The sequence below is a fragment of the Rhinolophus sinicus genome, linkage group LG03 (genome assembly GCF_036562045.2).
Source record: "Rhinolophus sinicus isolate RSC01 linkage group LG03, ASM3656204v1, whole genome shotgun sequence".
NCBI classification, from domain to species: domain Eukaryota; kingdom Metazoa; phylum Chordata; class Mammalia; order Chiroptera; family Rhinolophidae; genus Rhinolophus; species Rhinolophus sinicus.
The window spans coordinates 137471114-137497717 of record NC_133753.1 but is presented as its reverse complement, the minus strand read 5'-3'; the positions used below and the strand labels follow the sequence as shown (position 1 = coordinate 137497717).

The 26604-nt window shown below is 35.4% G+C and overlaps 1 protein-coding gene across 6 annotated transcripts in view; it reads right to left on the bottom strand.

Moving 5' to 3' along the window:
* Nucleotides 1-369: 369 nt before the first annotated feature.
* The window catches only part of KIAA0825 (KIAA0825 ortholog), a 358526-nt gene continuing 332291 nt past the window's right edge, over nucleotides 370-26604 (bottom strand). For all 6 annotated transcript variants that reach the window (XM_074328707.1, XM_074328711.1, XM_074328710.1 and 3 more), the window contains one exon: nucleotides 370-2954. In XM_074328707.1, the coding sequence (XP_074184808.1) occupies nucleotides 2837-2954 (118 nt within the window). In that variant the 3' untranslated portion in view covers nucleotides 370-2836. The remainder of the gene's footprint in view (nucleotides 2955-26604) is intronic.

Genomic DNA, 26604 nt, shown 5'->3' with positions numbered 1-26604 from the left:
TTGTGAAACTCATCTCCAGAATATTTTCATCTTGTAAAAATGCAACTCTAGACCAATTAAACTACTATTTTCCCCTCGCCTTAGCCCGAAGTACAACCACCATTCTACTTTGTTTCTATGAATTTGACTATGTTGCATACATCATATAAGTGGAATCATACACTATGAAATTTTGTGATAGACTTATTTCCTTTAGTACAAGCCCTCAAAGTTCATCCATGTTGTAGCATGTGACAGGATTTTCTTTCTTTTCAAGACTGAATACAGATTTTTAATGTTTTTTATTATGAAACATTTCAAGTAAAACAAAAAGCATTTAAAAATCTTATTTTTTGTAGTAAGAAATACTAATTATAAAGTACCTGAAGCTCTCTTTGACTCACAATTTATGAACTGGGATAATAGGATATTTTGAGTAAGTACATATTGGTAAACAAAACAGGTGATTTATTTTTCCCATTTCTTGGTTCGTAATTCTATAACAGTGTTTGGTAGAAATGATAAAAATGTAAAACATATGAAATACACATTACCATCTATATTTTATTAAGAATTCATTCATACTGTTTCCACATAGTAACTGATAAGCCAATAATAAAATAGGTACCTCTTTATGATTATATAAAAATACAATTAAACAGAACACTGAGGAAGATAATATTTTACAGGAAGATAATATTTTTATAGTAAGCAAATGGGGAGTTATGAAGTATTCATTCTTGTTGTTAATTTATACAAATGAAAAATAATTGTGAGATAGGAAACTGTTTTGAAATAGTACTTCTTAATCATACTTTAAGAAACATATTGAGTATAAAGCCAAAATGATCTGATAAATCAATGACTTGCCATTTTACATTCCCACTTATAAATTTTATTGCACTTAAAGGTACAGTAATTTCACTGCGCAAGTACAGAAGAGAATTCAACTGCAAACTCCTCTCTTTTCTACTTTTCTCTCCTGACTCATCCCATTCTCCCCTTACTGTACTTCTTTCAAAAAGGAACCATAGAGAAATTTTTTTCTAGAAGAACTAAATCACTTCCCAGGATTACTATAGAAATACACAGATTCGGTAAAAAAAAATAGTGTTAAAAGATGATCAGGTATGTTAGAAGATGAGAATAAAAATATCAAATCCTAAAACTTTATAAGATTATTTCATTTAGTTTATTGGATCAATTTATTTTTATTTTTATTTTCTGTTTTAGTGTCTATTCTAATAAAACATAGTTATGCAGATTTAGTACACAGATCAGCACTAAGGTGAGGGAATGAAACCAACTGTTGTTTTATGTTGATTGTTATAGTAACTGTTTATAGGTAAGATAAGATGGAAAGTTCAGTTCTCATCAAAGTTTCTTATACTTTTTTAAATGGTCCACATTGAATTTTCAGAATTATTTCAACCATATCTTAAAATGCTGGGTTCATGATTATATTGGCCAACTAAAGTACATTCTTTAAAAAGAAAATGTATTATCTGGGAAGCGGATGGCTACATGGCCATTAATGTATTATTATATAAAGAAATAATGCAGGAGATTTTCTATGGTGGCCTCTTCTGCACTCCAAGTTTTACTCTTTGAAAAATGCTAAAGTACTTTCCTTTGGAAATCATGTAGCCTACATATATTTTACAAAAATTACACAATATGGGATCATGAACAATCTCAGAACACCAGAAACCATGATATTCAATGTCAAATCATCTAAAATAGTTCATGACATAAAGCTTCTCCAAGATGTCCTGTAGGTTGCTCAACAGTCTAAATGTCTTTCAATGACAGCCATTCAAACAACTGTGTTTATTAACTGTCAAGTAAATAAATACCTTTTATAGGTATTTGGGAGACTATTGTTATAAGAGGAGACGTCATGTTATATTGTAAGGCCTTTAAAGTCTTTATAATCTAATATCAAAGCACCAATAAGGAGGATATAGTTAGTAAATATAACTTTATTTGGCGTAGAGGGTACTAGAACAGATTCCATTTCGTGTGTGTGTGTGTGTGTGTGTGTGTGTGTGTGTGTGTATCAATGTAATAGAAATAAGAGAAGTAACAAACTATGGATAATGAGCTGTGGAACAGAGATTTCTGGAGTGAGTTTTGAACATAATTTTGTGACAAAGATGGTTTCTGGTTGGGAAAACTGGCAGGTGTGTGGCTTGAGTCAAGAAGATAGCAGGCAGTTGCCTGAACCTGGAGCCACTGGGCATAGGGTCTGAAAGCATATTACTGGAAGTTTGAAACTGATGTTTAAAAAAACCACTATATGCAGAGATATGAGTAAAGTCATACTTCTGGAGGGTGCTTTTTGCGGCTATGATTAAGATAAACTGGATGAAGGAGAGGCTATAGGAAAGGCGGCTGGTACAATTAAAGGCAATTAAGACCTGGACTTGGGTTATAGCTACAAAATTAGATTGAATTTTTCAGATGACTTTCAGGGGCTATGCAACTCCATTCAACTTAATATCCAAATGTTGTATTTAAAAATCCTTAGGGAAAATATATCCAAACATTTTGCCTGTTGTCATAGATACTTCAAGACTGAAAGAAGAAAAATAATTCAAAGGGAACACGAGATGGCAGCAGTTATATCATACAAAGAGAAAGACTGAGGAAAGAAAAACATTTGAAATTATTTTTAAAATAAAAAATAGGTAGCACTTTATTCTGTATGTGCTCTATTCATTTTCAGTTCAGAGATTACTCAGTCATTGGTTTCATGCTTCACAGCACATCTGAGGTTCATCCTGACTGTAGTAAAATTCCTACTCCATTATATGTGATTATTTCCTAAAATAACGCTGTTGCTGTTTTCGGCAGATTACTCTTCCTCTGTGTTATCTGAGGCAGAAGACTTCTGGATGTTGCAAATTCGTTTTAAATGTTCCAACATTGTTTTTTCTTCCTCTTCCAGTCTTTCATCCTTCCTCATCTCCCACCTAAAAGAAAAATCACATCTTAGTATTTTTGTAACTTCCAAACTACAGTCAACACTTATTCATTCAAGGTTTGAATATGTGTATTCACTGGTTTATTACTACTTCTGTATCTCCTTGTTTATTCTTTGACTGTCTGCTTCTTGGGCAACATAATTCATTGGCACTGCTTCTGCAGACTGGGCCAGGAGAATGGGAAAGAAAATAGTCAAATCAGCTCTACTTCAAGGTAAAGTTTTAAAGTATTGTTTTAAATGAGGTTTCTGGATTTCAAGATTTTAAAAATGTATATGGCTTACCAGGATATACATGCCTATAAATAAAATCTAGAATTAGCGATTAATAAACAAATATTTTTCATAGTATTTCCCCCTCACCGATTAACCTAGTAGTGCCTTTACATGGCAGAGAAGTTTGCCAGGAAGACTTTGGCAGCAACAAGAATATCAAGCTAAATTGAATATACCTTAAAGGCACATCAGTCTATCCCTAGAAATAAGGTCAGATTTGAAGTAACCAAGTGAAATCACCCTAGAAAAGCAGCAAATTGTTAGCAAGGTCCCATAGAGCATTTGAAAAAAAGGAAAGAAGGAAGGAAGGAAGGAAGGAATTAGAAATTAAAAACTTTCTAATTCTGCATGATTGGAGGTATAGAACAAAATGTTAAGACTATGGACCTATGTATGTATATAATCTTTTGTGCAAAATAAATATTACCCTAAGTGATCCACTATGATATGTTGTCACAAAAGGATTTTAAAACCAATGTTGATACGTCTTAAAGACCCTCTGCTATAAGATCTTCAAGGGGATGGGATTTCTTCTTTTTAAAATTAAATTTATTGGGGTGACAAAGGTTAATAACATAACTTTCAAGTGTACAATTTCATAATACACTATTTGTATTGTGTTTTGTGCTAACCACCCATAGTCTTGTCTCCCTCTGTCACCATATATTTAACCCCCTTTACTCTCTTCATCCTCCCCCCACTTTCCTTCAACTCTGGCAACCACCATACTGTTGTCTGTGTCTATGAGTTTGTTTCACTTGTTGCTTTCTGTTTTCTATCACACAAGTGAAATCATATGCTTCTTGTCCTTTTCTGTTGGATTTATTTTGCTTAGCATTATACTCTCAAGATCCATCCACGGTGTCACAAATGGCAGTATTTTGTCCTTTCTTACTACTGAATAGTATGCCATTGTATATATGTGGCACACCTTCTTTATGCAATCATACATTGAGGGATACTTAGGTTGTTTCCATGTCTTGGTCACCATGAGTAGTGCTGCAGTGAACATAGGGGTACATATATTTTTACAAGTAAATGTTTTCCAAGTTTTGGGGTAGATACCCAGAAGAAGGATTGCTGGGTCATATGGTAATTTATTCTTAATTTTTTGAGGAACCTCCATACTGTTTTCCACAGTTGTACCAATTTGTATTCCCACCAGCAGTACATGAGGGTTCCTTTTTCTCCACAACCTCTCCGACACTTGTTATTTGTCTTATAGAAAATAGCCAGTCTATCAAGTGTGAGGTGGTATCTCATTGTGGTTTTGATTTGCATTTCCCTAACAGCTAATGAAGTTGAGCATCTTTTTATGTATCTGTCAGCCATTTGTATGTCTTTTTGGAAGAATTGTCTGTTCAGGTCTCTGCCCATTTTTTCACTGGATTACTTATTTTTTGTTGAGTTATATGAGTTCTTTATATATTTTGGATATTAGCCCCTTATCAGAGGTGTTGTTTGCAAATATCTTCTCCCATTCAGATGGTTGCATCTTTTTCTTTTTTTTTTGAATTAAAGTTTATTGGGGTGACAATTGTTAGTAAATATGGAGAGCATTACTGGTTAACAAAGTTACATAGATTTCAGGTGTACAATTCTGTAATACATCATCTATCTCTCACATTGTGTGTTCACCACCCAGAGTAAGTTCTCTTTCTATCACCATATATTTGATCTCCTTTACCCTCATCTACCACCCACCTCCCTCCTTACCCTCTGGTAACCACTAAACTATCATCTATGTCTATGAGTTTTTGTTTCTTCATTTGTTTGTCTTGTTCTTTTGTTGTTTTCAGTTTTATATACCACATATCAGTGAAATCATATGATTCTCTACTTTTTCTGTCTGACTTACTTCGCTTAGTATTATAATCTCAAAATCCATCCACGTTGTTGCAAATGGTACTATTTAATCTTTTCTTATGGCAGAATAGTATTCCATTGTGTATATGTACCACAACTTCTTTATCCATTCATCTATTGAAGGACACTTTGGTTGTTTCCATGTCTAGGCCATTGTACATAAAGCTACAATGAACATTGGAGCACATATGTCTTTATGGATAAATGTTTTCAGATTTTTTGTGTAGATACCCAGGAGAGGGATTGCTGGGTCATATGGTAATTCTATTTTTGTTTTTTTTGAGGAACCTCCACACTGCCTTCCATAGCAGCTGCACCAGTCTGCATTCCCACCAACAGTGTGTGAGGGTTCCTTTTTCTCCACAGCCTCTCCAACACTTGTTATTATTTGTCTTGTTGATACTAGCCATTCTAAAAACAGTCTATCAAAAAACTGTGGAAAAAGAAAATCTATCGATTTGTTAAACACACTTGACTGGGCAATCTGTTTAAAATGTCTATCCCTAGTTTCCTCTATATATTTAAAATCTGTAGTAGAAGCATGTCCCCTACAGAAACCAGACAATGTCAGAATCAGCAAATTCTAGTTCTCCCTAAATCAGCTTTATGACGTGATTATAGCTTTGTTTTCCCTGACTTTGGTAGCTTTCTCTCTTTCACCAGTGCTAGTTTCCCAACCTGCCTACTCTGGGAAAAGAACTGTGACCTGACGCCCACTCCTGCTGGTGGCAGTGAATATGTTGTGTCTTAGACACTGAGGAGCAGCAAAATCCCATGAGACCCCACTGATCTATACCATAATCCTAATTATCTTGCGGTATGTGTTCTATCTGTATGGCTCACGGGCGGGTAGATGTGGGAGCTTGGCCTATCCTTGCCTAGGGAGCCCCCTTTCCCATCCAAACACAACAGGGAACCCTAAAATTTTGGCTGTGATACTCTCACAGAACCAGCAGTCACACCCTCACTCACTAGCACTGCTCAGATTGCCGTGAATGTTCTCAGACCCTTGGTGGGTCTTCCTGGACTTACACACATTCAGGCCTCAACTAGAGATTATCTCCCTGCTCGTCTGTATGTTCTATGAATTTGAGGTCATATTATAGGGCTCTTACGTGTAACAGACCGTGACTAAGAGATTTCTATTTCTGCCCCCTTCAACGAGCAGTGGTGGATTTGGTATCTCTAAAATGAGACCTAGAGGGGTACAAAATATAAACAGTCATAGATCAGTGAGTAACTAACTGTTCTCATGATCAGTTTGATGGAATGTTTTATTTTGGGGGGGCCTTTGTAGATAGCTGTGTGTCAGGGCCGACTAGGAGAGCCACACTTGGGGAGTGTTTAAGCACAAGGTATGTCCTTGGTATGTCCAGACTGTCACAGCAGCAAGTTCTGCAGGAAAGAGCAACCAACAGCAGACAGAGGAAGGGGCCAGAATCTAGAGTGTGAGAAATACTCTGAGGCATTTACTGTGCCTTCTACTAAGAGAACAAACATCTAAAATCTCTGAATGGTATCCTGAATAAGAGTATAGGCTCTGGAATCACTCTGCCTTTGGGTTGAATTACCTCGGGCAAATTTCTTAACCTCTCTGTGCCTCGGGATTCTCATCTGTAAAATGGCAACGCAGTTGTTTGTTAGGAACACCTCCATGGCCTGTGACAGAGTTCCCTCTATAGCGTCAGAGTTTGATAGTTGTCACTGAGACCCACTGAGACCGAATGTCCCCAAAAGCCTAAAATATTTACTGTTTGGACTTTTACGGAGGATGTTTGCCGAATGCTGTTCTAGAAGAGTGGTCCTTAACTGGGGTGACAATGCCTCCCTATAGGGAAATATGGAGAGCATTACGGTTAACACTGTCTAGTGCGGGCTTCTGGGACTGGGAACTGAGATGGCAAACGTCTTTAAAATGCAACAATGCCAAACAATAAATAGTTGTCTTCCCAAAATGTCAGGCACATCCCTGCTGAGAAACATGTCCTTTAGAATCTCCAAAGTAACGTTGAAGCATCCCTATCTAGTTCGTGATTTTAATTGAAATGGGTTCAGTGTTTCACTGCTTAGAATACTGTTTGCTGAAGAGTGGAGGTTTAGAAGCCAGATGCTGGAGATGAATCCCTTATAAACTGTGTGGCTGTGGGAAGCCAGATAAGCTGTGCCTCGGTTTCCTTATCAACAAAATTGGAATAATAGCAGTGCCTGCTTCACAGACTTGCCGTGAGGATGAAACATTTAAGTACACATACAACATACAACATATAATAGTGTGTGGTTCACAGCAAACACTTAGTGAGTGATAACTTGTTATGAGTATTTGGGACCGTGGTTAAAGTTGCAAATAGCAGACATCCTGATTGTGATGGATTAAACCAATAGGGAGTTAATTTTCTCACAGAACAAGAAATCCAGAGGTGGGTGACTGCTGGCATGGGATAAATAGTTTGACAACAGCAGAGCTGATGTCTCTGTGCTTCTCTTGTCCTTCACCTCATGGTTCCAGATGATTGTTGCAACTTCAGCATCATGTCCTTGCTTTGAGGGAGGAAAAAGGAAGGGGCACACCAGCTGCACCCGCCCCATTTTATCAGGGAAATAAAACCTCTCCAAGAGTCCTCCCAGCAGGTACTGGAGCCATACTGTCTAGGTTTGGATCCTGAATCCGCCTTTTGTTTGGTATTGGTCAAGTTTCTTAACCACTCTGTGCCTCAGTGTTCTCCTTTACAAAATAAGGGATGCTAATGGTATATATCGAATGCAATATTGTAAGGAGTGGGTGAGCTATGGATTCGTGACATGTTGCTAATTATTTTGAGACTCTACTTGTACAAGTGGCTTCTCCTACTTTCATGTTCCTCCTCCTGTCCTGTTCCCTTCACACTGTTTTACCTGATACATTGGCTTTCTTATAAATATGTGGGTAAAATGAAGTTGCGAAGTATGACAGTGGTTTCACTCAGTGTTCAGTTATACACATCTATGAACATGTCGTCCCTTTTTCCTTTCTTCCGTTTCGTGCTAGTTCACTGTTCAGCCTAGCATGACCAAGGCTATTTTTGTTTTCCTATAAGCCCTTTGTTGTATTTTTCAAATACAGTCTATAATGATGGCATTCGATCATATTATTGGCATTTCTCCTGAAACACCAATAAAACACTTGGAAATAAAAATGTAACTTGAAATAAGCCTCCTGATTTAATGTTATTATTAAACATTTATGTAGTACTTTATATTTACAAAGTGCTTTACAATTATTTATTAGTTAATTGTACTGTTAAACATTAACCATCTGGCCAAATTAATGATTTCAAATTATCCTACCAGATGATGAGTGGAAAGTGAAATCATACTGGATTTTATTCTCCTCAAACAAACCATTTTATCCTTCTGTCCTCTACCCAGCAGTACAGACTGGCTTCCAGGGGAGATTCAAACCAGCGGGGGAAATGAGTCTCTGTTCTCTTTTCTCTAGGTAAGCCCCCATGTTTATTCCCATATATTCAGCTGTTGTCTCTCCGTCTATAATTCATCTGTCTCCCAAACTGTAATTCAGTATCTTTAAACTTCATTTTTTCCCAGGCTTTCTAAATTCAACTTGATGGTCATTTTCATTCCCACTCCAATTATATTCATAATTCATATATATATATATATATTTTTCACATATGTAGTTTTTAAGTATTCAAACTGACCCTTGCTACCACACTCAATAATGCATTGTCTGAACTTAAAGTACTTCACACTCCACTCCCAGTCTTGTCCCTAGTCAGTCACCAGTTCCAGGACAACTTACTCTGCAGTAAGTCTCACAGTTTAGGTGTTGTGATACTGTGATTGATAATAAGAAATATATATTTGGTCCTCTTCTCAGTTTCTAGCACAGACCTCCTGAAACCCTTGGAATTTCATGTGATGAGTACTATAAAGGTGTCTTTTGTTACGTTAATGAAGTAACTTTTAGAAGGCACCTAAATTTGTGGGCTGGTTACCAGCGGAGCCAACCCCCAACTTCCAGGGAGGCTGAGAGGGTCTAGAGATAAGAGTCCAGTCACCAATGGCCAATGATTTAGTCAATTATGCCTATGTAATAAAGCCTCCATAAAAACCCAAAAGGACAAGGTCCAGAGAACTGCAGGGTGGATGAACACATGGAGATTTGGGGAGAGTGGTGCGCTGGGAAAGTCCAGTCAAGCCCTGCGCTCTTTCCCCGCCATACCTTGCCCTATGCATCTCTTCCATCTTGCTGTTCCTCAGGGATAGGTATCTTTTTATAATACTCTGGTAATCTAGTAAGTCAAATGTTTCTCTGAGTTCTGTGAGCTGCTCTAACAAATTAATTGAACCCAAGGAGGTAGTTGATGGAACCTCCAATCTGTAGCCTGGTCAGTCAGAAGCACAGGTGACAACCTCGAGTTGTAACTGGCATCTGAAGTAGGAGGGGCAGGGGCAGAGGAAGACAATTTTGTAGGAATGAGCCCTTACCCTGTGGAATCTGATACCATCTCCAAGCAGATAGTTTCAGAATTGAGTTGAATTATACAATACCTAGCTGGTGTCAGAGGATTGCTTGGTGATATGGGGGTAAAAAACAACCAAACCCTGCAACATTGGAATTGTGTACGGAATCATAGGTGCTCATGATTTCCTTGCCGGAGCAGCGCGGTGCTGGGTATGCCTTAGAAGCTTAGACGTTTCTGTGCTATTCTTTGGTGAATTGAAGAATAACCTTTAACCACCAGTATTAGAATAGGTAGTAGATGGTATCTCAAATAGGTATTGTTAAATTGTTTGTATGAATGACAAAAGTGAGGACTCTTGGGGCCTTGTCCTGCGTTTCTATAGGACTAGGTGATTCTTAAGGTCTTAAATTCAATGACCATACCAGAAGACAACTGCCTGCAAGTTCATTCATGCACTAACCATCACACATCCTTTTTCAGAATGAGATAGTGACGTAAGGAAAACAAGATGTTCAGTAACGTCATGTTATTTGCTACCAGACTAGAGTTTTTGACCAATGTAATATAAGTTCTAAAACAAGCAAGCCTTGGTTAGCAAATTTACTATGTTTAGGTCGTATTCTGCACTGGAGTATTTTATAGGCCTTCAACGATTTAAAAATTTAATTTCTGGTGATGTGACACCATGATTGATCCCAATCACCTTTTCCTTACTCTGGCTTTTTGTGCTACTTACAGTGAAGTATGTCACTTAATTTCATTGGTCTCGTTTGGATCTCTGATTGTTGATTGCCTTGCTTTTCTCATTAGTTTAGAAGTACATCAAAAGCATACAATAGGAATATTATAAGAGGGTTCTGTCATTTTAATTCTCATCAAATTAATTGTTAGAAATTTTATAGGCCAGCAAAGACCTTTTAGTCATTAGTAAAACATAATCATTCACTTTTTCATTTTGATTAATGCAATTAACTGAAAACAACTAAATATGTAGGTTCTTAATTTTTAAAGCATAAGGACATATAACACTAAGCAAACTCAAATCTCTGTTTGATGACCAAGGAGTCCATAAGACTATATACCAGTTCTATACACTATACTTAAGATTATACTAGCTCTTAGGATCCGATATAGGTATAGAAGAAATACAAGACTGGCCCAAATTAGCAAAATCGGGGAAACTGTCTCAATATTGGTAAGAAATTAATTAATTATCGTGGATCCCTACTTAAAAATGTTGTAAGACTGAAATTAGAGGGAATTATAAGTTACCTGTTATATTGGGCTTTTAGTGCATGCAGCTTATGTTTTGAAATATCTGCCTTGGTTTGTGGTTTATTTGATATCAATCCCAATTAGCCAGAGTTTTACTGTATATAATTAATTTGCACATTCATCCAGCAAACATTTATTGAGAGCCTGCTGTGCTAGGTAATGTAGAAGTAGGAGGAGCTAATAGATAAGGTCTTGTCCTTACAGTAGCTCTATCTTTTTAAGCCACATAAACAAACCACAGGATTAGAATGTTAATCTCTTTCTTTGGTGATGGGTCTTTATAATACTAAATAGATGAGACCCACCCTCTTTCTGATATGTTCCCCAGATGATGAAAATCCACAACCACTTTGGTGACCAAAAGAGTTCATCATATGGGCTAGACTGAATATTATTCTTTACCCATATTCAAAATTTCATAACGATGTTGTAGAATATTTCAGTTTAGGTATGAAATGTCAGTGGTGATACAAAGTGTCATTTCCTTAGGCTTTATTTTAGCAACTATTTGTGGGAAAGGCATAATTTATTTATGATATAATCTGAGGTAGCTTTGGGGAATAATTCATGTTCTTCCTCACGCATTGGAAAAGTAGCAACATTAATCTGAGAAAGCATCCTGTTTACTTTTGTCTTATTTTGAGTAGTAGTGTCATTATCAAATTCTATGGTAAAATTGGAAACTATAGAATTTGATGTTCTTCTTTAAAGACATTTCTATAGGAAGGTAATGCTGAATAGCACTTAGTGCCACAGGACAAACTTTAAGGAGGGGACAGATATAAGGCTATGCTACATTTGAGAATAACTTCCTGGGTATTGTGATTCATGAATAGTTATGGGAAATCTGTTATAAGCCAGAAAATCAACTTTGAATGTAATCACCTCAAATACAAATGGCACTATTTTTTTAGTAGCTCTATCTTTTTTAAGCCACATAAACAAACCATAGGATTAGAATGTTAATCTCTTTCTTTGGTGATGGGTCTTTATAATACTAAATAGATGAGACCTACCCTCTTTCTGATATGTTCTCCAGATGATGAAAATCCACAACCACTTTGGTCTAGTGTTTTAAAAACTAAGTTTTAAGAAACGTGTATAGTTCCAGTTCATCTCCTTTAGCATACGTTTAGTGGAGATGCAGAAGGGAATGTTATTCTTGTCACATAACCTAGACAATTTATTGCTTAGCTTTTTCTTCTCTAAGATAGACTAGTTTAAAATTTCCTTGTAGACTGTAATTGTTAACACTTTGAAAGTTTTGCTTTTATCTGAACTTTGTATTGAATCTCTCATGTAGTTAAGTATTAGGGGTCCTACATGGGAGTTACAAGCTGTTTTCAGTAGGAGCATTTGGGAATGAATGAATGAATAGCAAAATTCTCACTTTGACAAAGGAGCAAAGAGAGCTTTACAAACTTTTTTTCAACTTAATTTAGTTATTTCCTCAAGTTAATCAAGGCACGCTAGTCTGGGGATAATTCAGGAGGAAAAAGGAAAGCATTAAGGAAATTTACCCACAAACAAAGGTAAAAAATAGTTGAGAGCATCATTGACTTGTACTGCTTATCTTCATATTTAAAGATAGAGATTTTAGTTTTTAAATTTTATTGTAGAGGTTTCTATGAGATGTAAAGGACCTCCAATTCTGATAGAATACTATGAATAGCAGTCCCATCTTTACCATAGGAAGTTACACAACATAGGCTTTTCTTAAAATAAGCAAAGTAAGTTATTCCAAGTCCCCACAAATTATTTTCACCAAATTTAACATTTTAATATCCAGACAAATATTATTTTACAAAATATATCACCATTAATATAGTATACCACTTAGAACTCCTGGAACGAAATATTATATATAATCTTATATATAATATAGAGAAATAAATATAATAGATATAAATATATAGAGAAATAAATACAGTATGTCTATGAAAATCCATACTGAAGACTATTAAATATCAATACTTGCCATAATGAATTAGCAGTTTAGATGCTTGCTTCAGCCAAGAATTTGTTATATGATTATGATAACTAGCTATATATGCAGTTTATCCAGCTATTTCTGCAGGAATTCAAATGAATGCTCTTTTGTAAGGCAGTGGATTTCTTTTGCTACTACTAATGCAGTAAAAGGAATGTTTCCAAGCTCAGAAACAAGCAGCAAAACTCTTAATTTGAATTTATAGCCTTCGGAGACAACCTGAACCACAACTTAACTGTCCCAACCAATTCATTTTAATTAATATGATTGGTTCTATAGATTTAAGCAGTAGAGTTATAGACCAACAAATGGGACAACTAAGAAGGCTAACAGTAACATTTTAAATAGTTATGGCTGAGGGAAAACATAAATGGAAGCACAGCCATTAGTAGTAATGGAAGCTGAACTTTCCCGTTACTAGTAAATCATCCGTATCTCCATAGAGATTTCATTTCCACCAGTGGATTTCTAAAAATTAGAAGAGTTTAGATAGAAGTCCAAGGTCATGCTATTTGGCCAACAGTTAGTGCTGATCTAGAAGAAATGCCTTTTGCTAAGAGAAGTGTCAGGACTACTGCATATTGCCAGAATCACATTGCTGATTTTTCTCAGAGGAATGTATAATTTACTGAATCCAAAAAGGAAAAAAAAGCATATTTTTTTTCTTGTTAAATGTGGTATATCTGGAAAGGTTCATGGACTGTGCTCTCTAGACACTTGATGTCGATTCCATTCATTAAGCTTTTATGTTAAAAGGTGCTTAAACTGTCAAGCAATACTATTCTTGCTCTAAAAATGAAAACAAAAACGTTCTCTTTTCATCAAAAAGGAAAAGATTACGTATTTTCAACTCTAAAATTTCTTAACACTGTGTGTATTTTTACTAGCTTGTGTAAAGCTGATGCCAACTCAGGCATCACAAGCTGTTTTGGCAACACAGGTTGGCACAAGGCTAACCATTGCACAAACCACCTCTGGGGAAAACAGTCTGAATGGAAGCACCATCTTGAAATGCTTGGTCCATTGGCTAAAGAGACTGTTTGCAACCTCTGTTACTATTATATTAACAACAGCAACATGGTGTTTAGAAAAGGATTGGAAATATAAATCTGGCTCATTTTGAAGTCAGCTAAGAATTTAGAATGATTAAAATCATTCTAGAATCCAGAAGAAAATGAGAGCTCTATATAGTTCCTGGTGCCCTAATCATCCTTGAGTCACTGCCTATCTGTTCATATTCATATAGGTTCCAAAGGTCTTTCGTTTCATTCATTCAATAATCAAAGTATTTACTGAATGCCTACTATGGGCTGGCACTGCGGGGGGTTGGAGCAAATAATAATAATAATAATAATAGCTAATCCTCATGTAGCAATTTCCATGTGCCAGACACTGTTCTAACTACTTTGCATATATCACTTCATTCAGCCCTCATAGCAACTTTATGAAATAGGTTAACTATCATTATTGCTACAGACCAGGAGTTACACAGGGTCATACAACTGGTCAGTGATGGAGCCAGGATTCTACCCCAAGCAGCTGGTTCGAGAGTTAAGTGCTCTTACCCACTGTAGTGCATCTTACACACTATACTGCCACCTATGCTTTTCTATGTCTCTGTTAACAATAAGTGAAATGTGAGCTGCTCTCATGGATCTCACAGTTTAATAACACTTTGTATCCATGCTGCATATGTCAGAAAATTAATTGGTGGGAAAAAATATGTCTCTTTGCACCCCAGGTGCCAGGCCAGAATTATATCTGACTTGCGTATGTTTCAGACCCACTAGAGTTGAAATGCCATCACTTTCACAGTGGTGCCAGATTAGGAGCCTCTCAGAATAACTGACATTGCCTCCACTCCTGGGGGATGATAGAACTGCTTCCTCACTTGCTTTCTTCACCCCTGGGGACCTAGTAAGAAGTACTGCTTTCCCTAATGTCATGCTGGCCTCAAAGAGGTTGATAGGCAGGATAAATAAGATCTTTACCTTCATAGAATGTATATTTAAATGGACATCAAAGTTATTTCAAGAAAACATTTCATCTTATGGTCTGTCAGTAAGTTCTGGTGCCCTCTCTAGCAGCTGAACAAAATGTGGAGCATGTCACGGCTCCAGACCTGGTCATTCCTTCCAAGAGTCTTGGCTTGATCTCTTCTTGCTGTTTCAGCTCAGGGTATTTATTATGAAATCACCACTGCAATGTAAGGCGCCCATAGATGAATTTTAAGTTTCAATAATTTATCATTTTAACTTTTGAGAGTAGCTCTCTATATATTATTTTTAAAAAAAGGCACGTCAACCAATGTGAATCCAAGCTTTGGTAAAATGCATAAAAGTAACACCAAGTCTAAGATAAATTGAAACTCTAAGCACATTTTGCTTGCATTCCTTCCTTGTTTCTAATTTAATAAATGTTTCCCAGAATGGAGTTTGCAAATCAAAGTAAACATATATATATATATATATATATATATATATATATATATATATATATATATATATATATATATATATATATATATAAAATGCTTACTTATTCCCTTTTGGTTTCTATGTCAATTGTGTACATTTCATAAATATAAACATAAGACATATTTGCTAAGGAATTACATTTGTTGATGTGGCAGCCTCATGGCTTAAAGTATAAAAAATTCATACCTTGTCAATTATGAATTGCATTTCCCCCATTTGTGTAGAATATGGAACTTATTTTAGTACTAGCTAAAAATGTATATGATGCTATTTCAGATGTGAGGATTGCTAAAAAAATAAAAACTCAACCTCATCTTGCCTTAAGAAGTCAAACAACATCTTAAAAACTATAATCCTTTTAAATAAACAGCAACAACAAAAAATCTCTGTCCTTTGCTCATTTATTCAGCTTTCTTCTTACAGCCAATTGTCAACCCTATCATACCATTTCCTCTGATATATCTTTTAATCCGATGAGTGTCATAATAGGAACACAGCATGAATACACTTTAATACTTACGTTTTTTTTTTGTTTTTTTTCAAATTTAAACATCTTCCTCACTAAGCAAAATGTATACACTGACTAACTCCCACAGCTAACTTCCTGATGCCCTCTTCCTATTTCATTACCATTTGGTGGATGAACATATCATTTGAATGGTATTTATCTTGAAAGATAGTAGAAAACAAGGCCTTGCCCCCGAAAGCTGTGCCAGCCCTTGTTTATGAGGCATCTTCCAGCAGCCCTCACTGAAGAAGTACACACACTAGATGGTGCCCAACTCAGATCATTGGTATTTTCCCTGAGTAAAATCATATATATGCCATCCATTTAATTAGCAAGTGGCTCTTTGTTCTATCCTCCCAATTAACTTAACCATTATCTCTCATACCCTGAAATCCTATCATTCTCCAGAGAACAGGTTGTTTCTCCAAACATCCTTGTCTCATTGCTCCCAGATAACTGTCTGTGACCCTTTTCCCTCTTCAACTGCTCATAGTCATTTTAACATCTGTCACCACAGCTTAAGGTGTGATTATGTCTAATAATGCTTTATTTTTACCGTGAGTGTACCACAGCCATTGCCATATACAGAAAATTCTGACTGACATTTGCAGTGCTTTTTGGAGCCAGAGTAAGTGACGTACTGTATTACGTCTTTCTGTGACTGTCAAGTGAATAACCCAACACAAGTGCCTTGTACCTTGAGAGAAGGTGTCCCTGCTTTGGACAGCCTTCTGCCTCACCTTCATAGCCCACAGCACTGCCCTGTTTGCCTCTCTTCTGAGTTTATCTTCCTAATTGAAAGTTTAACTTCAAATGTCAGTGGACGGACATTAAAGTTAACTCCCAGAAGGAGTCCCTTTAGTGACCAAGTTAAATGACTTCCTTCTATATTTAACTGTACAAATTTAAGGTTGAGTGATTGTCATATTTTTTAGGGAAATAGCTAGGAAGCATTAAAAAAAAAACAATTGACACTGATATATTTAGTAAACAAAATCATTCCAGTGTTTTCTATCTTGCCTAGCTGTCCTATTTACCATACCCTATGAATTTGACCAAAGTGTAGCAAGTCTAATTCAGTTATAGGCAGTTAACATTCAAAGGTTATTCTCACTGATGTCCAAATTTTTGTGATGAATTGCTGCTACTGTATTACAATTCTGATTTCCATATCAAACTTATTAAATTTTCTTTACTGTTAAAAGTCATTATTGGTCCAGCAATATTCAGTAGAGCCAATAACGTCTATTGATGTTTAATATGTCTAACTTTGCTGTAAATTCAGTTATAAAAAATAAGGCTTTGCCAGCCCTTTCATTTATAGGCACTACAGTATACTCAAGAGGATCTTCCCTAACAATTCAGAATTATCATTAACAAATGTAAAAAGCCTGTAATGGGCCAGTTCCTCTTTAACATTAGCTAGAAGATGAGTTCTGCCCAAAGAATGCCTTGGGAATATAGTACATTAATGACCCAAAGGAATAAATGTTTGACCATCAAAAAGCACTGAGAGTGAAACATTGCTCTTTATTAACCTACCTCTGCATAAACAGCATAAACAGTTTCATTACTGCTGAGATATGCTGCATCTCTAATTTCATTTTCACAAAACTTCCACACATCTCCATAGAATCCAGATTAGTTCTCCCAGTAAGTTACTATGACATTATCATTATTAGTGTTCATAGGAAATCCCTATTTAAAGCACAACAGGGAAATTACTCCACAGTATCCCCACCCCCAGCAAACACATAGAAACACAAATACACACCCATAGATAATAAAACATTGGAAAATGATAAGAATAATTGAGAAAATGCTTTCTCTTCGACTTTGGTTCAGCTATTCAACCAACGTTAACCAATGGTATGATAACATTTCATTATTTTTAAAATATAGGAAAGTATTAGCAATCAAATACTATGAGGAAAAATGTCAGACTAATTATAAAATGAAAGTAAACCATCAAGCAATGAAATACTGTGTGTGTCATTAACCTCAAATTTTGTATTACATGGCAGCAGAAAATATCCCAAGTAAAAGGCTCAGACTGCAAACTGAAATATTTCACTTTAACCTGCTCCTAGATTCTGTGGGTTTCTTTTCTGGGGGTTTCTATTTTTAATAAGTGGTATTTCACTTCCATTCATTTGCTACTAACCTAGCATTGCTGTGGGGGCTGAAAATTGAACTGATGAAGTACAACCAGTCTCTTTATAGAGAAGAGCCATTTTTTAAAATCCCCGAAACTCCCCTTAGCTTTGAAATTCTTGTGCTGTGTGAGATCCATTATTAGAAAGGGAAAGTGAAGAAAGATAGGGATGCAGGACTCTGGGTACCTACACTTCAAACCATAAGCCATATGCTGTCTGTGGTCAAATAGGTGGCTATTATTATGTGCTAGGCAATGGTAATTAACTAGTCTAGACTCCTTTCAAAAACTACTAAGTTGTTTAATGACTGTGTGTTAGAAGCTATGCAAACTTCAAAACACAGACAATTGAACAAAGTATTGGTATATAGAAATAAATATTTTGGAGTGCCTGCTGTGAGTCAGGCAATATGTCAGGCACAAGGAATAACACACAGAATATGACAATTATTGCCCCCTCTCTTATGGAACTTACATCTGTGGCAAAGACAAAATTGGGAGAAGCAATCAGATTGAATGGATTAATGAATGGCAGTATTGTAGAAGTCAATAGGCAGGTCCTTTGTACTTCATTAATTATTAAAGCTTCCTACATATGGATCCTGCATATTTTGGTTAGGATTAGTCCTAGAAATTTTATAATGTGTCTGTTGCTATTATTTGGAGAAATTTTTCTACTATCTTTTCTGTTTCTTCTTAGGATATTGATACTTTTATTGCATTTCATAGCCTTATTGATTTCCGTTAAAGAGGACTTTATGTGGCATTTTTGGATTTTCTAAGAAAAACTCTCTAAAATTAGTAAACATTTTTGATTTTCCTCTCCAGCAGCTAGTCCAGTATTGCTGATTTGTGTCTTACTGCACCAGTCAGAAATTCTAGAATAATGTCAAATATGATTAGGAATTGCATCCCTCCCCCCTTGATTTTAATAAGAGTTTTGATTTTATAATTAATATCATATGATGCGATCTGTCTCTTTAGATATACTTTTTACGAGAAGGAAGTATCCTTTCTTCATTTGTTTTTCCTTAAGATTGTTCTTAATTACAACGTCTCTCTTGGTTGGCTAGAGTATGACTTTATGTCATTTTTTTCAAGAATGGCATTTGGTGCTATAACTTTTAAATTTTTGAATAACAGAATTCTGCAGCCATCCTACATTAAAAAAAAATCTAGGGGGGTATCAAATCCTTAGGCTATCAGTTTTCTCCTTAAAATGTCATAGATAGGTGGGAATGCAATATTGTAGAGCTGCTTTGGGAAGTGTTTTTGCAGCTTATTAAAAAGTTAAACATACATCTACCATATAACCCAGCCATCCCACTTCTAGGTGTCTAGCTAAGAGAAATGGAAATTTCCATTCACACAAAACCCTATTAATAAAGTTTATGGCAGCTTTATTTACAATAGCCCCAAACTGTAAACAACTCAGATATCCTTAAACCATTCCATACTATGGAATACCACTCATCCATAAGAAGGAACAAACTATCGGTTCATACAACTTAGGTGAATTTTATTATTTAAATTTTTTTTATATTTTGTTTTTTATTTATTTTTGACATTGAATATTATTTTATATTAATTTCAAGTGTATAGTATATTGGTTAGACATTTATGTAATTTAAGAAGTGATCCCTCTGACCAGTTATTACATATAGTAATAACTATATGTAGTTATTACCATATTATTGACCATATTCTCTATGCTTTATTTATATCCCCATGACAATTTTGTAACTATCAATTTGTACTTCTTAATTCCTTCACCTTTTTCACCCCAATTCCTCTCCAATATATCACCCTGATAAATCTAGTACCCATCTGACACCATACATAGTTATCACAGTATTATTGACTATATCCCTTATGCTATCCTCTATATCTCCATGACAACGACTGTGTAACAACCAATTTGTACTTCTTAATCCCTTTCCCCTCCCCACCCCCCCCAATCTGGCAACCATCAAAATGTTCTATCTGTGAGTTTATTTCTGTTTCATTTTTTTATTTTGTTATTTAGATTCCACTTATAGGTAAAATCATATGACATTTGTCTTTCTCTGTCTAACTTACTTCATTCAGCACAATACCCTTTAGGTCCATCCATATTGTTGCAGATGACATTCTTTTTTAATGGCTGAGTAATATTCCATTGTATATATGTACCACCTGTTCTTTATCTATTTATCCATTTAGGGACACCCAGCTTGCCTTCATATCTTGCCGATTGTAAATAACGCTGCAATGAACATAGGGATGTACACTTCCCCTTGAAATAGCATTTTGGGTTTCTTCAGATAAATACTAGAAGTGGGATTGCTGGGCCTTCTTTGTCTCTTATTATAAGCTTTGTTTTAAAGTCTCTTTTCTCTGGCATAAGTATTGCTACCCCCATTTTTTTTGCTTTGTGTTTTTTTTTCTCGTTTCCATTTTAGCTGATTCTAGGGCTAGGGCAGGGAAAACACAATATGAGCCTGGGGCATCAGAAAGTAAAAAAAGATTAAAAAAAGAAAAAAATCCCCAAAACATGGAAGCATATCAAAGGGCACAGGAACCAGCCTGGAAGAGTGGCCAGTTGCCAAATTTGGAACAGCATGAGCAACAAAATGAATAACAATAGCATTAGATTATAATCAAGTAATAAAATAAACATCTATGAATCCATACATAAATTACTGAATAAATTGCGGAAGAAGCGACAACTCTTCCTTAAATAACAATTCCAAATGAAGGAATTATGGAAATAGAAATCATTAAAACACCATAGTAATAATTGCCACACAATGGATGCTAAAATTAGTGGATAAAAGTTAATGGAAAAATAGGATATTTGCTAAGATCAAAGTACTCCCCTCCAAGTATTTAGTTATTATAAGGAAAAATAGTAACAATGATAGAGCATCCTAACAAACTCCAGCTTAACCAAGTGACCAAGAGTAACATCACCAGTAATAAGGTATACTGACATAATGTAATCACTGATATGATGTACTGAGAAAGGCATATTGCCTTTATGGTTTCCTTCCTGATAATGCTCAGCCTTAACATAATCATGAGAAATGATCAGACAAACCCAAATTGAGGCACAATCTACAAAGTTATTGACCAGTACCCTTCAAAAGTGTCAAGGTCATGAAAGACAAAGAACTGCCACACATTGGAGGAGACTGAGGAGACATGACAACTAAATACAATATGGGATTCTGGAATAACAAAAGGACATTAGTAGAAAAACTGGTAAAACCTCAAAAAGTTCTGTACTTCAGTTAATACTAGTGTTCCAAGGTTAATTTCTTTCTTTCTTTTTTAATTCAAGTTTATTGGGGTGACAATTGCTAGCAAAGTTACATAGATTTAAGGTTAATTTCTTAGTTTTGATAAGTGTTCTTTGGTATGTCAGGTGGTAAATACAAGCGGAATTTGGATGACGGGTATATAAGAAACCTATACTCTTTTTGTTGCTTCTCTAAGTCAAAATTTAAAATATGGCACACAAAAAAAGTAGGTGTAGCATCATCTAATGGCATTTAATGCTTCAGAGAAGTTTAAGGCCAACCTAATTTTTGTCCCTTTTTGGTAACCTGCTTTACTTTTTTTCCTGCCTGGATGCTTTAAGTCTATTTTCCTATTATTGTGAAATTAACTAGGTCTTATACACTATTGTGTATATAGATATATACACTATTGTGTATAAAGATAATTTGATTATCTTTAGGGTCAATTTCAATACTTTTTTTCCAAATCTTATTTTCACTTTGGCCTCTTGTTGGTGCATCTCATTGTTTTTCTTTTTGTGTGTTACAGGTTGTAACCTAAATCTGTCTAAAGTTCACAGAGGCTATCCCTTATATCCTACTAAAGATACCAGAGTGTTCTAACATTTTAATCTGATCCCCATATTAAGCATGTTTCTGTGGTATTTTTTTTTCCAGAGTGATTTTTCACTGTCCCTTAAGTTGGAGAATATTTTCACAAGCACCATTTGAGTTCTTTGGATTATTCATCTTCAAGATAAGAGAGCTCTGTCTGGACCACTTCTATCACCTTGTGATTCATGGAAAACCTTTTACAACAGATTTAGTGATTGATTTTGGAGTTGTGAATTTTTATCAGTTTTAGTGTTTTTATAGTTATTTTATTGGATGTTTAGACAAGGTTTTATTTGTTGCTATTACATAGAGGTAGAGCATATTTTAAATCAGAAGCTACCTATCCGAAATGTCTACATTTATGAATTACGAATGTTTGCAGTATCTCCCAACAAGATATTTCTCTGATGAGGAAGAATATTTGCATTGTGAGCATTATATCTAGAACTCCTATACTCCAGAATCAGAAAAAAATAATGAAGCAACAGTTTATATTTCATAGGAAAATTAGAGCAAGAGATTTGACATTTCTCCACAAAAAGAATTATGAAGTTAGGTTGTGGCCTGGAAACCAGTAACGCTGATTGCAAAATGAATATTTAAAAGCCCCTCTGATTTAATGTGCTCTTCTTTCCACTCCCTTTATTCTTTACAAAGGCAGGGTCCTCTGTAAATATTGCTTAGAGGATTATCAGGCTTCATTTTTCAACTTCATCCAAAGGCCATAATTTAAATCTTAATATTGGCTTTACAAATGTAAACAGTGATTTGAACTCCTTTCCGTTAGCTAATAGGAATGCCAATGAAATTAGAGTCAATTAAATAATTGCTTTTTTAACCTAATGTATTACTGCTGTAAGACCTGCTGTGGCACATCCAGCCAGCAGAACCGCTAGGAGAGAACAAAACTACATCAATGTAAAGAGAATGGAAACCAACATATTGTAAAGTTTGATTCAATGAGAAGAGCAAAACACTTACTGAAATTTTGATGCATCAATTTCATACTTTATAGTTTCACCATGACTAAAGATGAAGAAATCCTAGGAGATTTTAAAGGTTTTTCATTTGATTTAAATGATTCTTAGTGTGGGACAAATTATGTCTCTAGGTTGGGTTTAATTTGACTTCTGTTATCCCTCTGCCTTCTGGACACCAGCTATAGAAAACTGCTTTGTCTCTTCAACCTGAAGTCTAATTGTATCTCTTTAATGGCTCTTTATTAGTGACTCACCACTGCTGATAGAATGATGTTTAAACTTCTTATCAATATATATAAACCCCTGTATGATTTTATTCCTGCTCACATATCCAGCATCACCTTCCACCATGCTTTTTCCATCCTACCCCTTCAGTAAGACCTCCCACTCTACCTGCAGACTCTGCAGACTCATATTCACTCCCTTTTTTGTACACCAGAGAATAGCTAATTATTCCCTGTGAATTATCGATCTTTCAAAATATAAGTTAAAATATCCCTTCCTTGGCCAAGTTTTCTGTGTCCACCTCTGTCTCCAGTTTCCTCCTCTGCTTCCCCCAGGGAGATTATCCCACTTTTTCCTTTATGATAATACAGGGGTATGTGATTCTACTTCCAATGTTACATACCTTGAGAGATTATTTGCAATTAGTTTTTAAACTTCTGAGTCCCCTACGATGCTACCCTTTGCCTTTTTGAGGGCAGGAATGAATTTATTATCTCAATAATTTCAGAACCTAGTGATGTACCTGGTAATACTGCTCAGCAAGTATTTGGGGGAATGAATGAATAATAGGCAGGTGGCACAGTGTTATCTCTAGGAAGGCATTGAATAGGTTCTCAGTAGTTACAGCCTCATTTGCAGCTCACCTCCCTCCTGCTCTACCCCAAGGGTGTCTGTGGACCTGAGCACAGATGAGCAAAGAGGAGAATTTTGTTTTGTTTTGTTTTGTTTGTTTCCGACCCAGGTTCAAACTATACCAAAAGTACAGCCAGAGTTGGCTCTTTCGGAAAGCTGTTATGGCTATTAAGGAAGGGAGGAAACAGGGAACAAGGAAAGATTACCTTGCATGGGGTTCTGTGTTTTCCCTTCCATATTTATTATCTAATTTAGCCCCAAAACAACTATAGTAGGTTCATGAATAACATCGTTTCATTTTAACGTTGATGAGATGCTGTAGGAAATTGACACTCGTTTATATCAATTAGCTCATGGTAAAATTGGTTTCTTTATGCCTTCTTTTGCTTAAAGTCACAGAACTTATCAATGACATTAACTATGGACTTACTGTATTCAGCGTAAATAGAATAATCTCCATTGTTATAGTTAAGGATCCTGGACTGTTTATATGATTTTCACCAGGCCACAAAGCTGACCAGTAGCCAAGCTAGAATTTAAATTTGAGGTGACTACGCAAAACTCAGTTCTTTTCTTAGAATATTGAGGATTAAACTTATAGTTCTACAGAACTCTGATGACCCATTTTGTGTGTATCCTAAACTTGATGCAATTTTGGTTTTTTCAACTTTAAACAATAGGATTCAGAAATATTTTCTTACTATATTTATCATACTTAGCTTCCTTTAGTAGTCATTCATCTATTGGACATTTATTTATTCGACATTTAATAAAGGCCAAGCACCAAGCTGACTGCGTGGAAGGCAAGCATGCCTAAAACACAATTCTGGTAAACAAGTACTTTGGCCATTTTCTTAGAAGCATTCTCATTCCGGAAAGCCAACCTACTTCCCATCCCAATTCTGGTTTCTGTACTTTCTCTACTGCCTTTAAACAAATCCACCACTCACACAAACAGACACCACATACTCTGTATATTAGAATGTTTTATGTGTTTTCTCTTAGTATAAAAGGAAGGCTCAGGCTACATCTTTTCCATAGTCAACAAAATCTCCAATTCTTTTTTTTTTTTTTTCCCACTTTCCATCACCTCTCTATATCTGTGGGTCTATTTCTGTTTTGTGCTATTAATTCATTTATTTTGTGTTTTTAGATTCTACATGTAAGTGAGATCATATAGCATTTGTCTTTCTCTGTCTGGCTTATTCCACTTAGCATAATACCCTCTAGGTCCATCCATGTTGCCAAGTGGCAAGATTTCATTCATCTTTATTGCTGAATAATATTCCAGTGTGTGTGTGTGTGTGTGTGTGTGTGTGTGTGTGTGTGTGTATCACATCACCTTTATTCATTCATCTATTGATGGATATCTAGGTTGCTTTTTTATCTAGGCTATTATTAGCACTATTGCATGAACATAAGGGTGCATATACAATTTCAAATTAGTGTTTTTGTTTTCTTTGGGCAAATACCCAGAAGTGGAATTGCTGGATCATATAGAAGCTTTTTTTAAAAAAATTTCTTGAGAAAACTCCATCCTGTTTTCCATTGTGGCTACACTATTTACATTTCCACCAACTCTTTTTTCCACAGCCTTGCCAGTAATTATTTGTTGATTTATTGATGATAGCCATTCTGAGTGGTGTGAGGTGGTATCTCATTGTGGTTTTAATTTGCATTTCCCTGATGATTAGTGATGTTGAGCACCTTTTCATCTGACTGTTGTCCATCTGTATGTCTTCGAGGGGGATGTGTCTATTCAGGTCCTCTGCCCATTTTAAATTGGATTGTTTGTATTTTGGTGTTAAATTGTATGACTTCATTGTATATTTTGGATAGTAACCCTTTATCAGATTTGCAAATATCTTCTCCCATTCAGTACATTGTCTTTTCATTTTGTTGATAGTTTCCTTTGCTGTGTGAAAACTTTTTAGTTTGACTAGTCCCATTAGTTTATTTTTTTTTCTTTGTTTCCCATGCTCGAGGAGATATATCCAAAAACATATTGCTAAGAGCAATGTCAAAGAGTTTAATGCCTGTGTTTTCTTCTAGGAGTTTTATGGTTTCATATATAACATTTACATTAGATCTTTAATTAGATCCGAGTTTATTTTTGTATATGGTGTAAGAAAGTGATTCAATTTCTTGTTTTTTTGCATGTATCTGTCCAATTTTGCCAGCACCACTTATTGAAGACTCTCTTTACCCAATTGTATATCCTTGTTTCCTTTGGCATAGGTTAATGACCATATAAATGAGGACTTATCTCTAGGCTCTCTATTCTATTCCACTGATACATATGTGTGTGTGTGTGTGTGTGTGTGTGTGTGTGTGTGTGTGTTTATGCCAATAACATGCTGTTTCAATTATTGTAGCTTCATAGTATAGTTTGATATCAGGGAGCACGTTCTTTCTCAATATTTCTTTGGCTATTTGGAGTCTTTTGTGGTTCCATATTTTTAGGATTAGCTGTTCTAATTCAGAGGAGAATGCCATACATATTTTAATAGGGATTGCATTGAATCTGTATATTACTTTAGGTAATAAAGACATTTTAACAATATTAATCCTTCCAATCCATGAGCAAGATACAAGGTGTATGCTTCCATTTATTTGTAAGTTGTATATTTCTTTCTTTAATATCTTATAGTTTTCAGAGTACAGATTTTTCACCTCTTTGGTTAAATTTATTCTTAGGTATTTATAATTTTTGATGCAATTGTAAATAGGATTGTTCTAATTTCTTCTGATCATTTATTATATATAGAAATGTAAGAGATTTCTGCACATTGATTCCGTATTCTTCAACTTTACTGAAGTCATTTATTAGTTCTACTAGCTTTTCTGGTAGAGAGTCTTTAAGGTTTTCTATGTATGGCATCATGTCATCTACAAATAATGAGAGTTTTACTTCCT